General features: G+C 41.0%; 1 protein-coding gene across 2 annotated transcripts in view; it reads right to left on the bottom strand.

Moving 5' to 3' along the window:
• Window positions 1-453: 453 nt before the first annotated feature.
• LOC147144143 (inactive serine/threonine-protein kinase ULK4-like) overlaps window positions 454-17,232 on the bottom strand; it is a 21,374-nt gene continuing 4,595 nt past the window's right edge. Inside the window, exons 11-15 of one of the 2 annotated variants that reach the window (XM_086037525.1) lie at window positions 16,714-16,780; window positions 16,527-16,614; window positions 15,248-15,398; window positions 11,508-13,721; window positions 454-481 (exon numbers count right to left, since the gene is read on the bottom strand). In XM_086037525.1, the coding sequence (XP_085893651.1) occupies window positions 15,303-15,398; window positions 16,527-16,614; window positions 16,714-16,780 (251 nt within the window). In that variant the 3' untranslated portion in view covers window positions 454-481; window positions 11,508-13,721; window positions 15,248-15,302. The remainder of the gene's footprint in view (window positions 482-11,507; window positions 13,722-15,247; window positions 15,399-16,526; window positions 16,615-16,713; window positions 16,781-17,232) is intronic. The other variant, XM_086037526.1, reaches the window with a different exon arrangement.

Below are 17,232 nucleotides of genomic sequence, written 5' to 3'. Positions count from 1 at the left end.
CCAGTATTGCCAGTCCAAGTCTCTGTCAGGCAGAGGAAATCCAAGTCATTGGAAAGGAATAGCTCCCTCAGGATAAACGATTTGTTCGTCAACGAACGGGCGTTCAACAACGCTATACTTGTGGGAGCAGCAGCAGGTCCGCGTTTGGCAGGCCCTGGGAAGCTCCTTGAGAAGTTGGCGGTTCACACCGTGTCCAAGGGCGCGTGATAGGCGGCGGCACAGCCGAAACTCCTCGACGCAGAGACGACGGGCATCAAGCAGGAGCCAGCAACAGGGTCTTGAGCGAGCCACAGCGAAGTACATCTGTGCGTCCGGGAGTGAGCAGGAGAAGAAGCGTGCGTCAGCTCCCTTTTCAGCCTCGCCAGCTGGCCACCACGTTTGCCGCGGCGCCACTTTCGCCGTGATGGAAGCGCTTGGAAACGGAAGAGGTCCGCCGCGATGTCAGCAGGCAACGTCCTCTTACAGCCGTGCTCAAACGCACCTGAACTTCCAATGCCGCACCGCAAGTCACGTCAAGTCAAGTTTAGTCACGACTACCAATCCGCCACACCACACCCACAGACTTACAGTTTATATGAATGGAATATCAAAAGGCACCTTGTAGCTGAAGCCCGAGGGCAGCCATCTTACATTGCCTCTATTTCCGACAACTTTTGTTACGTTTTTCCCCTGAAAACACTGTTTTCAGTTTTTACGCTGGGATCCCTGTATTGAGACATGAAAGTCTCTCAAGAACGAACTTCACTGTTTGCATCAACCATTCAGAGTATGTTATCTCAGTATCATGACTTGTGATTGACACGTTAGCATTATATTTTGCAGCAAATTTTGTCTCGATGGGCTTTGCTTTCATTTCATTGTTGATGGTTCTGACGACATGATGCACACAAATCTTTGAATAACATTTAGAGATATACCTTATAAGTGAAATTTAAGGATTCCATTCTTATCGACTGAAATACAGAGTGCAAACTAAATTCTGCTCTTTGGGAGGTGCAATATATATATAGCCTGGAAAAATCAGGCTGGGCCAGAATATTTCCCTCACTGAGCACAATCTTCCTGTGCCGACACATCGCATATTCAAATAAAATGACAAACTGAATAATATGAAGTTCATATCTTCCTTAGACAACCACAATTAATTCTTAATATTCTTAATATTCTTAATATTCAATACAATAAAAAAAACAACAAAACACAAATTCAAAAATAATTTCATAATAGTTTACAAAAAATGTAAAAGCATTTGTTTTTCATGAATCTCACTGGGTGGGCAGTCTGTCAATCTGGGTGGGCAGTCTGTCAATTTGGGTGGGCCGGTGCACACCCAAGCCCACCCATAGCTCTGCCCCTGACACACACCACATACCACACTTTTACATACTCCAGCTATCTTTATATGAATTTTTGTATTCTATTTTGTTAACCAATAAAACACTTTAAAATAAATAAACAAATAAAACCATAATTAAAATGTAAAATATTTTCTGAAATGTTTTTTTGTACTAAAGACTAAACTAAAAATGGCAGTGACTATTTTTGTTGTTTGTTTGGGGCAAAATCATTGAGTCTCTTGGGAATGTTTGGCACAAGGCCACTTGATTATTGATTACAGAAGAAATAGGATTTCTCATCGTATCACAAAGTTTTACAATTGCCCGACAGTAAATGAGAATAGGCACTCTGTGTTATATAACTGTGTGGGTATCCCTTCACATTTTCTGTTAGGCCTAACCTGCAGACTATTAAGGAAAAAAGACAGGTGAGGCCTGTTGACTGTTTAGCCATTATTTGTTGAAAAATAATTATCCACTTACTTATGCTGTTTATAACATCACCCTATGTTTGGTGTGCAGACTTGCCCTGTACGGAGGCTTCTACTGGGCAACGTAGCTTTCAATGGAAAATCCCTCATGAATACTCGATTCAGTTGTAAAGTGGTAGGGAGCTAGCTGGGGACGGTGTGTCTGAGTACCGCTAATCTGGCAGGTAATGGTTGCATTTACAAAAGAAATGTGGTCAATTGTAGGCTGTTGAGTTAGTTCAAAATCTCACAGCCTATTTGGCTGTGCTCTAGACTTTAGACGGGGTGGCTAAGAAAACCTCAGTCTTTCTTCAGTCTTGCTCTGTTAAACAGCTAGGTATCAATAGAGGGTGCTGGTGGTTTGGATATTGGAGTTACAGAGGAGACGTAGAAGTGAACTGCCAGTCAGACCTGTTGTAATGTTAAGTCACCTGCATTAAAGCCAGCTCAGATGAAGCTGACGTGCGGGCATATATTTATTAATATCTCAGTATATTTCACGACCTCGTAAAAATATACACAACACAGACTATCTCATAAGTGTCTACAAGGAAAGTATACAGGCAGTCCTCGAATTATGACGTACAGGACCTACGACGTTTCGACGATGGCCGTGCCTCCTCCTCCATTTTGTCCCCAGCACCATAGTGACTACGTTTACATGCAGTCAATATTTGGGTTAAAAGTCAAAATTCCGATTTATGAATCGTTCTGAATATCCCGTTTACATGATTGAGAGGACAGAGTTGCTCCGACAATTGAGTAACCCACTGTGCACGGCAACCCATGGCGTCATGACTCAAATGGACGTGATTTCTGCTTGTTACTTTCAACTGTCAATAAAACACTTGATATTCATGTCACTCACCACAGGAATTAAGCTTTTTCCTCCTCGCTCCAAAAGTGTGCTTTTGTGCTGCGTCTCTGAGCTTGTTTACCTTTGCTTGTGTATATGCGATGGGTTTCGCGCCAAACAACGCACTTCCGCATACAAGCACTTCCTGTATACAAAGACCAGCATTTCTTGCGGTTGAGTAATGAGCATGCGCAGAGTGTCTCGATCATGTCTGTTCACGCGCTAGCAGTATCTTTGCCTTTTTCGTTCTCCTCTCCTCCTTCATCGACTTCTCAGCAGTAATGCTAAGTACAGCATCTTATGCTTTTCATTTTAATGTATTTCTGTTTTTTTATCCAAAGTATTTTGACGTAAATTTCGACTTTAATGGTGAAATCCAACATGTGTGGAAATTCGTGTTACATCGTAGGAACAAAAGTCATTCGTAAAACGAGGACTCCCTGTACTGTACTTGTGAATATGTAATATTTGTACCCAAAAAACACAAGGGCAGCGTCACTCAATAAAATGTGAAAAGATGATAAACCTCACTTTTGTCACTACATTTCAGTTTAAACTAGCTTGTAGTACAACAAAATAGCCCTCTGTGATGTCGACACTCTACAAGACGTATTGTGCACACATTTTTTTCTTTTGCATTAAACACTACAGTGTCCTTGTTTTTTTTGTTCTGTGAGACTACTTTAATCAATAAAAACGGAGCGACCAATTTAGCAAGAGCTATTAACAGTATCCATACAATACATACATTTTTGTCGACATGCTAAATTGTGGGTACAGATGAAAAAACTATGGTTACACATTACTAAACTGAAAACAGAGCAACATTAGCCACGTACTAATGCTAACAGTGAAACGCGTCATTAGATTGCAATTTATAGCCGTAAGACTGTGAGTCTAAAGCTATTATCCGAGATAGAGCAATTTTATGGAATAAATGATCATATTAAAGTGACACTTGGATGAGCTTAACATTGGCACTTATATAATAGGTTTGCATGTAAAAATGGCACCAGTACTAAAATGCCCACCTCAAAAGACTCTGTAGTGACTTATGGGCTTTTTTTGTAATTAGGTTTACGACAAATTGCCCCGCACCTTTTTGTTATGTTTTCGGTCTCAGCTGTCTACGTCACGGGAGGGAGCCAAGCGTGGTAATATTGCTCATTTTGGCAGTTCTGTTGTCTTAAACGGCGACCGATCGCCACCAAAATGCAAATGCATATTACTACTCTTGTCCACTTTGACCTGTGAAAGTATAAAAGTGTTCTGCACAATAGTTTGGATTTATTGACATAAAACGTGATCTCATCATGATCACCTCCACAAAATCAAAAATACCGTGGCGATCGCTTCTCCACTTATGCAGGCTGAAGCGGACAAAAGCAGGAATGCGCACACGAACACAGATATTTAGCGACTCTAAATTCGTGTCAACTCTCGGGAGGCAGACGGCGACTGGCGGTGGGCAAGCGATCAGGCAAGCATGGAGCTTTATCAGCCCCCGGTGATAAACTTTATCAGTGGAGGTGATAATGAGCCTGAGTCTTCTGAGTCGCGTTCGTTGTCTGACACCGCTGGCAGCCGCCAGTTTCGATGTGAGTGAAGCGGCGTGAGAGCGAGGAGGCTGACTGCACAGCCGAGTGTGGCCGCGTTGAAACGTACCATTTTGGCTGTTACGTTACGGTATGTTGTCAGTCGAAAAACTGTGGCCATTCCTCATCCAAATAAATGTGCACGTCAACTCATTCCCTTCAGTCTCTGTAAATATCTTGACTGGTGTTAAATGCCTCGCCTGTTCTAACTGAGATCAGCAAAGAAGCAGTGTATTTTTTTGGAGCAAGAAGCAGTGTGCGCTCGTCCCAGCATAAATCTATGTAGCTCTGCTCACTTCCACATTTCCTCATTCTCACGTAAATCATCCACGGAGAGGTTAATCCTTTTGATATGTTGAAGTGGTCATTAGTAAGGATGTCCACATAAATTTTGGTGCCTATTGATCACCGTTTTTGGACGTTATAAGCAATGAAAGTTCAGTGATTTCCAATGGAGAGTTTGTAATCGGTCTCCCCAGCGACTCCGACCAAACAAGGATAGAACAGTAGGGGGTGCGGCCATTATCCTCATTACCAAGGGGCATTACTCATGGAGTAACTTCTTTCCTAATTTCTCCCAATCTATTGATAAAATAGAAAATGACAACTCTTTTCATTTTCCTGATCAAAAAATATATCAAATGAACTTGTTAGTGAGTCAGAAGCTGTCCGACTCCCAGGCGCTCGGCGGGATGGCCAACTTTGATTTCTTCTTCTCTACGCATGCGTGGGTGTAGGAATCGCGGCTCGATCAGCAGCCCTTGGGACCTGCCTGTGGCCTGCGTGACGTCATCCTAATTTGCATGTTGTGATTCGTCCTCTCACAAAAGTGATTCGTATCCTCAGCTGGCAATTCGTGCGTAGTGAAGATTTGTAGTCAATAGAAGCGAGAGTTGTATTCACAAAACAATGCACTCAGATTTCTGATTTGTACTCATTAGAAAACATTTCATACCCACAATTTTGATCCATACTCACAAGAAAAAAATTTAAACTGTCAAAATTTTGATTCATACTCACAAGAAAAAAATTCAAACCCTCAAAATCTTGATTTCAACTCACAAGAAAAAAATTCAAAACCTCAAATTTTGATTCATACTCACAAGAAAAAAATTCTAACTCAAAGTTTTGATTCATACTCACTAGAAAAAAAATCAAACCCTCACAATTCTGATTTGTGCTCACAGGGAATTAATTAAAACACAAATAATTACTATTACGGATAGTAATCATTAATCACACATATGCCTTTTTGACAGCTATCTTACGCCATATTTTCGTGGGAATTGTATAAGTTTTTGTCCTACCTGTTGTACATTTGGTTAAAACTGGTGAATACTTACTATTTTCGTTTTTATTGAGTCTTATTTGACTTTTTCATTGCCTCAAAAATACTTTTGGCGTGTGATATCTGTCATAGCTTTTAAGCAGTGTGTGTTTTCTTGTAGTAGCTTTTGAACATAGTGACAACATTCATCACGCAGTGTATGTACGTATACTACACTCAATTGTCAGGACGTACTATCTGCTTTCATCTCTGTTCAAGTATTTTCCTATGGGATTTTTTTGATCAATTCTACCTACCAGTCTGCATCTAACCCAAAAAACTGACAGTGCACGGTAATATTTTCTCTGTCAAATTAGCCTTCGGTAGGAAGTTTCGCAAAGGGTAGGACATTTTGGCAGAACAGGCTGTCAAATCAGCCTTCGGTAGGAAGTTTCGACAGGGTAGGACAATTTAGCAGAACAGCGGTCCAAATCTATATATTCTTTTTTTACACCCCTACAAAATACCTTTATTGGACACTCGAGCAGCGAGTAATAATAATTTTAATCGATGACGTCATTGCCAGAGCGCAACAAAGCGCAATCGGTCAAAATGAAAAGGGGAAGTTAGGGACATAATTCAGGAATAGCTCTCACACAAACTACTGAAATGCTTTCATACACGCTAGTGAAATTTTTGTTGCTCATAAACACAAGTGAAATGCGCTCATATATGCTAGGAAAAATGCTTTCATACTCAGTAGGGAAACTCTCATATTTGCCAACATCAGATTTTGATGGGACCACTTTTGGTGGACATCTGGGATGGTCCAGTGTCCTCCAGAACTGGTCTGGTATCACGATAGCTAAAAGATAATTTCTAATGATTTTTTAAAGTCAAGCCTGATGACAGTAAAATATGTATATTTCAGGACACTTTTATTTCGACAGGCAACATCAAATTTGGATGGGACCGCTTTTAGTGAACGTCTGCGGTGATCTAGTGTCCTTCGGGAGTCCTGAATTAGGACTGGTCTGGTGTTGCAATACCAATTGGATTGGTTTTGATGATAATAATTGAAAAAAGTATACCGGCAGATATTTCCATATTTCAACTTTATTTAATGCAGCTCAAGATTCAAATGAACCATTCTACATTCTCTCAGAAGTGGACTAGCCACGCTATTACAGAGAGCACATTTAATATAATTATTTCCAACCCGAAGGATTGAAGTCCAGTTCAGGCGTAATGGTGTGCTTTTATTCTGAAGGGGGCTTTCACCGCTCGTTGGCGATCTGTTACTGTAATGCCTGATATGAAGGAAATTAGGGGTGGCTGGCTTGACTTGGATTAATCGAGTGGAGGCTGGCTTGACCGCAGTGTTTCACTAGTGTGGTATGAAAGTATTTGACTAGCGTGTATGAGTGCATTTCACTTGTGTTATGAGAAACAAAAATGTCACTTGTGTGTATGAAAGCATTTCAGAAGCGTGAGAGCTATTCCTGAATTATGTCCCTAACGGCCCCTCATAAAAATGACTGCTCTCGTAGTTCTAATAGTACCAAAATCCTGGTAGTCCTAATGTTAAGTGTAAAGTGAGTAACTGTCACGCAGAGAGAGAAAGAGAGGGAGGGAGAAAGAGACAGAAAGAAAACGATAGAGAGAGAAAGAAAGAGAGAGAGAGAGAGGGGGGGGGGGGAGATGGTTTGGGGTTCGAAAAACCCTACTAAAACGTCGTATACTTCTCTTGCAAAAGCAAGTCTCTCTTAACTCTTCAAACCTTCAAAAGAAAATATTTTTGCATCAAACTCTCATATTAGTAAGCACACAATGTGCCAACTACACAGTGATAGGAAGAATGAAAAACACATCAGGCTTTTGCTTTCTCTGTGCACTATGCCAGGTTGAAGTTAAGTCAGTTCTGTATACACACTGGGATCCAAATTTCAGGTATTTTTAGTCATGGTGTTTTCTGTACTTACTCTAAACATCAAAACAAACACAAAGCTGTTTTTTCCATGTCAAAATACACTTACTAGCCCCCCAACCTCCCCAAAAGAAGGAATTTCACAGAGAGAGAGAGAGAGAGAGAGAGAGAGAGAGAGAGAGAGAGGGAGGAGAGAGAGAGAGGGAGAGAGAGAGAGAGAGAGAGAGAGAGAGAGAGAGAGAGAGAGAGAGAGAGAGAGAGAGAGAGAGAGAGAGAGAGAGAGAGAGAGAGAGAGAGAGAGAGAGAGAGAGAGAGAGAGCTTGCCAGAGTAAATGATGCCACCTGCTGGACAATAGTGGAAAACAACTTCTACTATTACGGGTGAGAAATGTGATGACAAGTGTCTGGGCCCTATAAGTGTATTTTCAATTTGCATCATTGATTTAGTGGCGTACAAAGTGATATTTTGTTCACAGGGCCCACAGTCCATGAAATTGAGGTGGGTGTTTCTATCTTTAGCAGTGCACCATCAACTCACAGAACAAAATAAGTTGTGTTTTGTGTTTATGATATCCCTGGCGCCCAAGACCACTGTGAGGTTTTGGGGTATTGTGAAAACAGTGTCACAAACAGTGGCCCTAGCACTTCAATGTCACACTTGAAAATTCATGTTTCTAGCACCGCTGACTGCTTGGGTCCTGAGAGTTGTGATCACTTTTCTTCACGTTATTTCAGCGCCTCTGCTGGTACTAAAGCTTTAATTAATATATGATGATCAATATGCATATGTATACGGGCATACGTGTGTTGTGCATGCATACTTGACTGTGTGCCTACCTCAGAAATTGGGCTGTTTGCTTCAAGTTCAGTACAATGGAGAGCCAGCAAGCCAGAACTAGTTTAGTTTATTTCCACAACGTTGCATAAAGAAACAAAAACAAATGATTGCTGAGCCAGCGACTCACCTTGTGAAAAATGGATTCCGTCTGAAGCGCTAAGCTTATAAACAGGAATCCAGCACAATGCTCCACCTGAAAAGTATTTTACTACATTTATATTGAAATTATGTTTTCGTTTTAATACATTTTAATAATAGAAATGACAAGTTGTGTTTTTGTTTAACACGCAGAGATAATTAAATAAGAAAATAAGGGATTTCTTTTTTGTGTCGCTGCCACCGTAGTACATTTCTAAACCACTATCAAAGCCACCATTTTTTTGAACCGAAATAAAAATAAAATTCAAATAAAACTGATGATAGGTAAAAAAAATATTTCCAATAGTAGACACCTCAACTACAATTGCTGTAAACCTTCTGCCACTGGTTACATAGAGATAAAAGTGTAAGCCATTTGCTTACACACCCCAGTTCCGGGCCTAATTGTCATAATTGTTGATTTAGTGCCTGAAGCAGGAAAGAATGAAACAGATTTTCATCATGAGAATGACCAGATTGAGCTGTAATACAGCATGTTATAAATTAGCAGGTCTGAAAGCAAATGAAATCATGAGTTTTGTACTCAGTCTGATTCCAGTTTTATCAGTTTTATCAGATTTATCTGGGGTATGTGTACAGTACTTGCAATAATATCCAGATGGATATATATTAATGGGGAAAAAACATGTATTCAAAATGATTACATTTTTAATGGTTTATAATAGTTTTGTAAAATAAATAGAATAAATAATTTAATCCAAATTGAATTTAAATATTACAATAATTGTTCTTACATTTTTTAGTTAATCAGCCTGTTGGTAACCTCTTTTTGTTCACCAGAAAGCAAAGGTAGTACAACAATTCTATTGTGTAGCTAGTAGCTGTGAAAGCAGGAGCTGATGTTTTCTCTCCTTCGAGAGATGAACAGAGCTGTTGAATGGAGATGTTCCACTCTTCCTTATTAAGTGACAGCAGCTGCTCTGCTCCACTGGAGGAAAGCAGAGGAAGATGATGGCAACACATTCAATTTGCAATGTACATGCAATGTGTGCATGTTAATGCATTGGTGACATGCTATGAATGGGATTGTGATGAGCAAATATTTTTTTTAATTCAAAAAGTTGGAATGTCGTTGTGGTTTCACTTGAAGAATGTCCATGACGAATATGGTCTGTTGAAGGAAAATATGGCTTAAGGGTGACAAATGATGGAAAAGATTGTCTAAAAAGACCATTCTCATAAACCAGTCACAGTCCAGAAAATGTTCTGCTTAGTGAGAAACTGAAAAGCTATTGCAGGGTGAAGTTGCTAGAGCATCAAATCATCACAATAATCAACCTGACAGAGTCATTCGTAATGACAACCACTCTGCTCCTCCAGTGTAGATACGTAGAACCATTCAGGTGTGCTGGGCAGGAATCAAAAGAAGCATATGAATCATGAAAGTATGGCAAAATTAGAGAGCTGCACCCCTTTGCTTTTAGTAATTTTGCTATTACAGTTTTCTTTCTCTGAAAGTTTAAACTCAAACACTGATTCTTGTAGGGCAATTTCTAAAACTATCATCTATCACAAAACCACTCACAAAGTTTGCAAAACTAAAAGCACCAACACTGCTTAGTACCGAGTTTGAAATCTTGCAACGCACTCTTTGAGTATTCAGTAATGCTTTTGCAGAACTGCAAATAACTCACTGCTTTGCACTAATTTTCCAAATGATCAACAAACGTCTTGCAAAACTATACATTCAATAATTGTCGTTTGACATGGAAAAAACACTGCTTTGTGTTTGTTTTGATGTTTACAGTAAATACAGAAAATACCTTGAATAAAAATACTTGAAATGTGGATCCCTGTGTGTTTACATAACTATGACTTATACTTCAACTTGGCATAGCCTATACCTTGTGCACATTCTTCCCATCAGTGTGTGTAGTTGGCATATTGTGTGCTTACTAATATGACAGTTTGATGCAAAAATATTTTCCTTTGAAGGTTTGAAGAATTAAGAGAGACTTGCTTTTGCAAGAGAAGTATACAGTTTTTTCAATTTGGTGTTATTTGAGTGAAGAGTTTTGCAAAAAATAGCCAATAGTGACCAAAAATGTGCTTTAGCCATGCGAGAAAAATAAATTACTCTCATTCGCTGTAGTCACTCTCTGACCACTGTGTCAAGTGTGACACCTTGTGGTGGAATTACGAATAATGATTTGGTCCAGGATTGTACTAAAAACAAACAGGAGAGTGAAATTCCACAGACATTCTTTGCTCGGTGCTCTCATAGAGAACAATGGATGTTAATAGACATTCTTCTTCACAATCGTTTAAGGATCACACAAACAGGTGCAAATCAGATATAATTAGAATCATAATTTGAAACATGTCATGTCATCTTCCAAACCGCTTATCCTATATAGGGTCGCGGGGAGTTGCTGGAGCCTATCCCAGCCGTCAATGGGCGAAGGCAGACTACACCCCGAACTGGTCGCCAGCCAGTCGCAGGGCACACATAGACACTGTCACTGAGCGGGAATCGATCCCACGCTGCCCGCACACAACTCAGGCGTGTGTACCACTACACTATCAGCGGACTAATTTGAAACATTTTACTCTAAATGCGTTCCAGCAGCGTTATGCATGTGCTTTTGGATTTTGGATTTTGTTTTAAAGGGACACTTGAGTGGGTTGAACATTGGCATTTATATAATTGGTCTGTTTGTAAAAATGTTGTCAGCACTATAATTGACTCCCCCTAAAAGAATCTGTAGTAATCTAAGGTCTTTATTTAGGGTTTTATGGTCACTAAAGCCAGATTGACCTGCCCCCTTTTGGAGCCTGGCTTGTTTTTTTTTTCCATCTAAGCCTGTCTACGTCATAGCAGGGAGGCAAAAGCATTGCAGTACGTGTTGTTTCCTGGCTTGGTTTGTCACGTTCTGTTGTCACCTAGTGTCTGAAACAGTATATAAATGCAATCAAAATTCATATGCACATTCCTACTTGTAATGGCAGAAATTCTGTTTTACTATTAACTTCAATGTTGGTAGTCGAAGGTAGTTCTGACTCGTCCATAGTAGCACATCTTCTTATCCATGATTTTGAATTTCATTCAATTACTCACACGGACTCTAAGTTCCTTTTTTGTCTTGTATTGAAGGTTTTGTAATCCAACAAAGTGAGCAATGTTATTCAGTACAGCAGATGGATAACATGTACTTAGACTATGAGCACGATCAAAAGCTGTTTGCTTCCGTGACTACCGGCACACTGTATACTAAAACGCTGTCTGCTATGCTACTACTACTACAAGTGCATTAAATCTTTATGATGACAGAAATTGAGATACAACTTTATGATGACAGAATTGATGACAGAATTAAAATAATACTTCAAAGCATTGGCTCTCACATTTCCGGCCCCTAATTGAAAGACTAGCAGGCTTACAATTACTCAATAAACAAACGAGAGCCGAATAATTAAGAAACAGATAGTATACAGTGATTTACGATCTAACACAACAAATTAAATTCTCTAACTGTCCGCCTCACAGATGAGACATAACTTGTCGATAGGTCTTTCCAGGGTGTTTGTCTTTGTCTTGGCCATGACACGCCTCACATGCCCTTGTGCATCTGGGATGACACAATCGACTCTTCCCATCAACCATGATCCACGGGGCGCAGATTCATCCATTATCATGACCATATCTCCAGTAGACAGGTTTGTCTTGATTCCACTTTTGGCGTTCTTATAAAAGTGGGAGGTACTCATAGTTTCCAGAATTAATCCGCTAGATATTGAATCTGCCTCCATCTCCTGCGTGTATATGAGTCTTCTTTACTGAACAATCCAGGTGGCATCACTAGTAACAGATGATTTGGAGTTAACGCTTCGGGATCTGTGGGGTCGTTGGTTGTTGTTGTAAGTGGTCTATCATTCAGTATGTATTCCACTTCACACATCAGTGTCTGCAGACACTCATCTTCAAGGATTTGTTCCTTGAGCACAGATCTCATCACCTTTCTTATGGAACGTATTTGTCTTTCCCAAACTCTCCCGAAACGGGAGGCTGCAGGCGGGTTAAAAATCCATTGAATTCCTTTTTGCATTAGTGCGTCTTGGATCCTTGATTGATCGCATTGCTGAAGAGATTCTTTTAATTCACGTTCGGCTGCTACGAGGTTAGTCCCATTGTCTGACCTCATAACTTCCACTTGTCTGCACAGGAAACGACGGATTGCGTTCACACATGAATCAGTGTCCAAAGAGTGAGCATCTTCAATGTATGTAATGCACCGCCCGCGTGGTGAGACAAGTGAAGAGTACTCCATATATTTTCACGCGGCTGCGTTCCTGTTTCACGTCGAACGGGCCTTTATAGTCCAACCCTACGTTTGAGAAAGGGGATTTGTCGGGAACTATTCTGTCCGGAGGAAGGTTTGCCATTTTTCGTTGAAGAGCCTTGCCGTTTACTTTTCTGCAGACCACGCAATTTGACAAAAGCCTCCTCACTATTGAATTCGCCGAAGGTATCCAATACATTTGTCGCAATTTCGAGAACATGTAATTCCGCCCAGTGTCCAATCTTTTCATGAATGTCTCTTAGGATTAGTGTGGTGATGTGTGAGTCCTTTGGGATGATGATTGGATGCTTCACATGATCTGGCATTGCAGATGCACTTAGACGTCCTCCAACCCTCAGAACTCCATCCTGAATCACTGGGTCGAGTTTGATTAGATGACTGCTCCTCTTTAGGTTGTTTCCCTTCGATAGCATGACCATTTCTTCAGGGAACGATTGACTTTGAATGTATTTGATTATCTCCATTTCGGCTCTCTTTAGACATTCAACAGTCAATTTACAATTGTCATTCGTTTGGCGGTTGGGCCCTGTTGTAGACCCCTCCTGGTTTCTCTGCAGCACTGCAGCAACGTGTCCTTTACTTTGAGAATCCAAGCGACGGCCCGCTTCAATCTGTTGGTTGGACACATCTGGCTAATTTCATATCTGAGAGTTGGTGAAGTTCTTGTAGCCACATGTTCCACTTTTGTGATAGCTGGTCTGGAATTTCATCGTCCCACGTAAGCCCTTCCTTGCACAGTTGTTGCATGATCATCTTGGCTGGGAGGACGACTGGAGCAATGAAACCAAGTGGATCGTAAATCGAGTTTGTGACTGAAAGGATTCCTCGTCTTGTATGGGGTTTGTCCTTTACGCTAATTCTGAATTTGAATGAATCTGATTCGATGCACCACAACAGTCCTAGGGCTCTTTCCACGGGAAGGTCATCGTGGTTCAGATCCAGGTCTTTCAATCCACTTGCTTTCTCGCTGTCTGGAACAGATGCAAGCAGTTTACGACTGTTACTCGTCCACTTTGTCAAGCGAAAACCTCGGCACACAACGTCTTCTCTCAGTTCAATCGCTTGAGCTTCGGTGGCAACTGATTTTAAACAGTCGTCTACATAAAGGTTTTTGAGGACTGTATCCACAACTTCAGGCTGAGCTTGTTTCCTGTTTGCAATTGTGCCCATCAAAATTAAGAATACAAGGAGCAACAAAATTGCTGCGGTGTACGCTTTTGACTATTTGTAATGGCAGAAATTCAGTTTTACCATTAACTTCAATGTTGGTAGTCGAAGGTAGTTCTGACTCCATAGTAGCACATCTCGACAACATTGTCAAGGAGCCTAAACTTTGAAATGAGGGGATCCTGTCCAAAGTAAGCCATTTTAAACTTTTGGGCGTTTTTAAGTTTGAAAATAAAATAAGTGCATGTGAAGCTTTGGAAAGCTCTTTGGGCAGAATGATGTAGATGCACAAAATAACCGCATAATAGTGCATTATATGATGTGTTTTTTTTTTGGGGGGGGGGCGGTTTAGAGGGACAGACTGATTAAAATTGAACTGAGATGCTTATTGACGGAAGCGATGGCGGAAGCCCATTTAAAATGATAGGCGGACCGGCCTTTTGGTGATTACTATTTGGTCAGGCTAGCCAAATAGACCGAAAGACGATTGACGGAAGAGTACTCACGCTGCTGACTGATGGCAATTGACGGAACTTAAATTTTCCGTAAAATGCCCAGCTCTACATTTAACGACACTATAGTTTTGTTACAGTTCCATAAAGGCAGAGATGTAGGCAGCCATGGCTGTTAGCTCCCGTGGCTGGTCGAGGCTGGATGGATGGATGGACTTTGAAAAGACATGGGGCTCCGCGTCGCAGACACCCGCAGTCCAGGCAGGCAATCCATCTTACGAATAGCCTGGAATGCAGTGTAACAGCTGCGTGATGACCTAACTGCTGCTAACTTGCAGAGGTGGCCACTCCGTCAGACTGACGGACTGGTCCACCACCTTCCTTGCATGTATTTTGGTCCAAGACCATTTAGAGATTTAGAGAAAAGCTGCAAGATTTTAAAATCTATTCTTTGACTTACTTGAAGCTCACCTGAAGATGACATCGAAGCTGCTTAGGGCTCAGATAATGACCAATCATGCCTCAGCTTCAGAAAAAAGGTGAGCTGTGATTGGTCATCATCTAAGCCCTGTACAACTTCGATGTCATCTTCAGTCGACAGAAGTGACAAAATGGCTGCCCCCTGAGATGGCTGAAAGTGGGTGCATTTTGTTGCTTAACTTATATTTCACAAACCCAACAGTAATCAGAATGACGTATTTCAAACTAGTGGGCCTGCATAGAACTTATTCTGGAAAAAAAAAAGTTTGGGTTAACTTGTGCTTTAACACAAGTCTTGTATTAATGATTTTATGATTGTGCAGCTGTAACCAATTAAGTGGCCTGTAAGCACGTTTGATTTACTCAAAGGGGAAGCCCACTTAAAACTTTTCACTAACATGTTCTATGCAGGGCGGCACGGTGGTCGACTGGTTAGCACATCCGCCTCACAGTTCAGGTCGTGGGTTGGATCCCGGCCCCGGCCTCCCTGTGTGGAGTTTGCATGTTCTCCCCGTGCCTGCGTGGGTTTTCTCCGGGTACTCCGGTTTCCTCCCACATTCCAAAAACATGCATGGTAAGTTGATTGGACTCTCTAAATTGCCCCTAGGTGTGATTGTGAGTGCGGATGTTTGTCTCTGTGTGCCCTGCGATTGGCTGGCAACCCATTCAGGGTGTCCCCTGCCTACTGCCCGAAGACAGTTGGGATAGGCTCCAGCGCGCCCCTTGTGAGGATAAGCGGTATCGATAATGGATGGATGGATGTTCTATGCTTTACTAGTCTAAATAGGGCATTTTGATTAATATTGCTTTTGTGAAATATGAATTAAGCAGCAAAATCCACCCATTTTTACCCATCACAGAGGGGCGGCAATTTTGCCTTTTGCTGTCAACTGAAAATGACATCACAGTGCCTAAGTGCTAAGGTAAGGGTCAATTATGGCTCGGCTTGTAAGACCAACTCAGAAAACAAGTGAGCCGTGATTGGTCAAGTCAACCACCAAAAATTATTTGCAATAGTATGTTCAATGCACCTTCATTAGTCTAAACACAGCATTCTGTTTAATATCGCATTTGTGGAATATGAATTATGCAGCAAAATCCACCTGTTTTAAGCCATCTCAGGGGGCGACCATTTTGTCACTTCTGTCGACTGAAAATGACATCACTGTTGCTCAGGTAACGACCAATCATGGTTCACCTTTTTTCTGAAGCTGAGCCATAATTGGTCGTTACCTGAGCCCTTCGGAACAAAATGGCCGCCCACTGAGATGGATAAAAACAGGTGGATTTTGGTGCTTAATTCATATTCCACAAATGCTATATTAACCAGAATATAGTGTTTAGACTAGTGGGGCCGTATAGAAGAATTTTTTGAGTTGACTTACATTCTAACAGTAATCCATCCAGCAATTTTCTGGACCACTTATTCTCACTAGGGTCGCGGGTGTGATGGAGCCTATCCCAGTCATCTATCAGTAAATCAGCAAATTCAACTTGTTGAACAAACCACTGTGTTTCTACTCCAAGTAAAAAAAATTAAAAAAGTAACGTGTCTGAATTTACTCTTAAGACATGTGAAAGAATTAAATGAGAAATCATAACACTGTTGGGCCGGGTAATGACATAAGTATGTATTGAATATATGGAATATGGCGAAAGCTGACACTTTGTCAGTACCTTAACAGCGTGGAGGTCACTCTCCTGAGAAGGACTACAATTTAAAGAGTCTGAGATGCTGCAGCTTCCTCTTGAAATTTCACAGGAGCTAAAAGAGCACAACATTTACAGAACATTCTGTGAAGTGGTGAGAGATCTAAAATTTAAAAGACAAGAAGGAGAGTAAATATTTACTAAGTCTAAATACCTGAGTAGAGAAATCGTCTCAGTGTTATCATCAATGTCGCTCTTTGGCCTGAACTTTGATGGATTATCTAGTGGAGGAAAGAACACATGAAAAGTTGTTTTGCAAAAGGAGATAAAAGTCAACTTTAAAGAGAAAGTCAACGCAAACATTTTTTGCAAGAATATGTACTATGCAGGCCCACTAGTACAAACAGGGCATTCTGATAAATATTGCATTTGTGGAATAAGTGTTAATCCACTTGTTTTTAGCCATTTCTGGGGGCGGCCATTTTGTCTTCTGTCGACTGAAAATGACATCGCAACTGCTCACAATGACCAATCACGGCTCAGATTCCGAAAACAGGTCTGCCATGATTGGTCGTTGTAAGCAGTTGTGATGTCATTTTCAGTCGACAGAAGACAAAATGGCCGCCCCCAGAGATGGTTAAAGACGAGTGCATTTTGCTGATTAATTTATATTCCACAAACGCAAAATGAATCAGAATGCCGTGTTTCAACTAGTGGGCCTGCTGGGAACATA

Source organism: Filicampus tigris, chromosome 8 (genome assembly GCF_054856515.1).
Source record: "Filicampus tigris isolate MCC_2025a chromosome 8, RoL_Ftig_1.0, whole genome shotgun sequence".
Lineage (NCBI taxonomy): Eukaryota > Metazoa > Chordata > Actinopteri > Syngnathiformes > Syngnathidae > Filicampus > Filicampus tigris.
The sequence above is the reverse complement of the archived record's forward strand: the minus strand, read 5'-3'. Positions and strand labels throughout refer to the sequence as shown.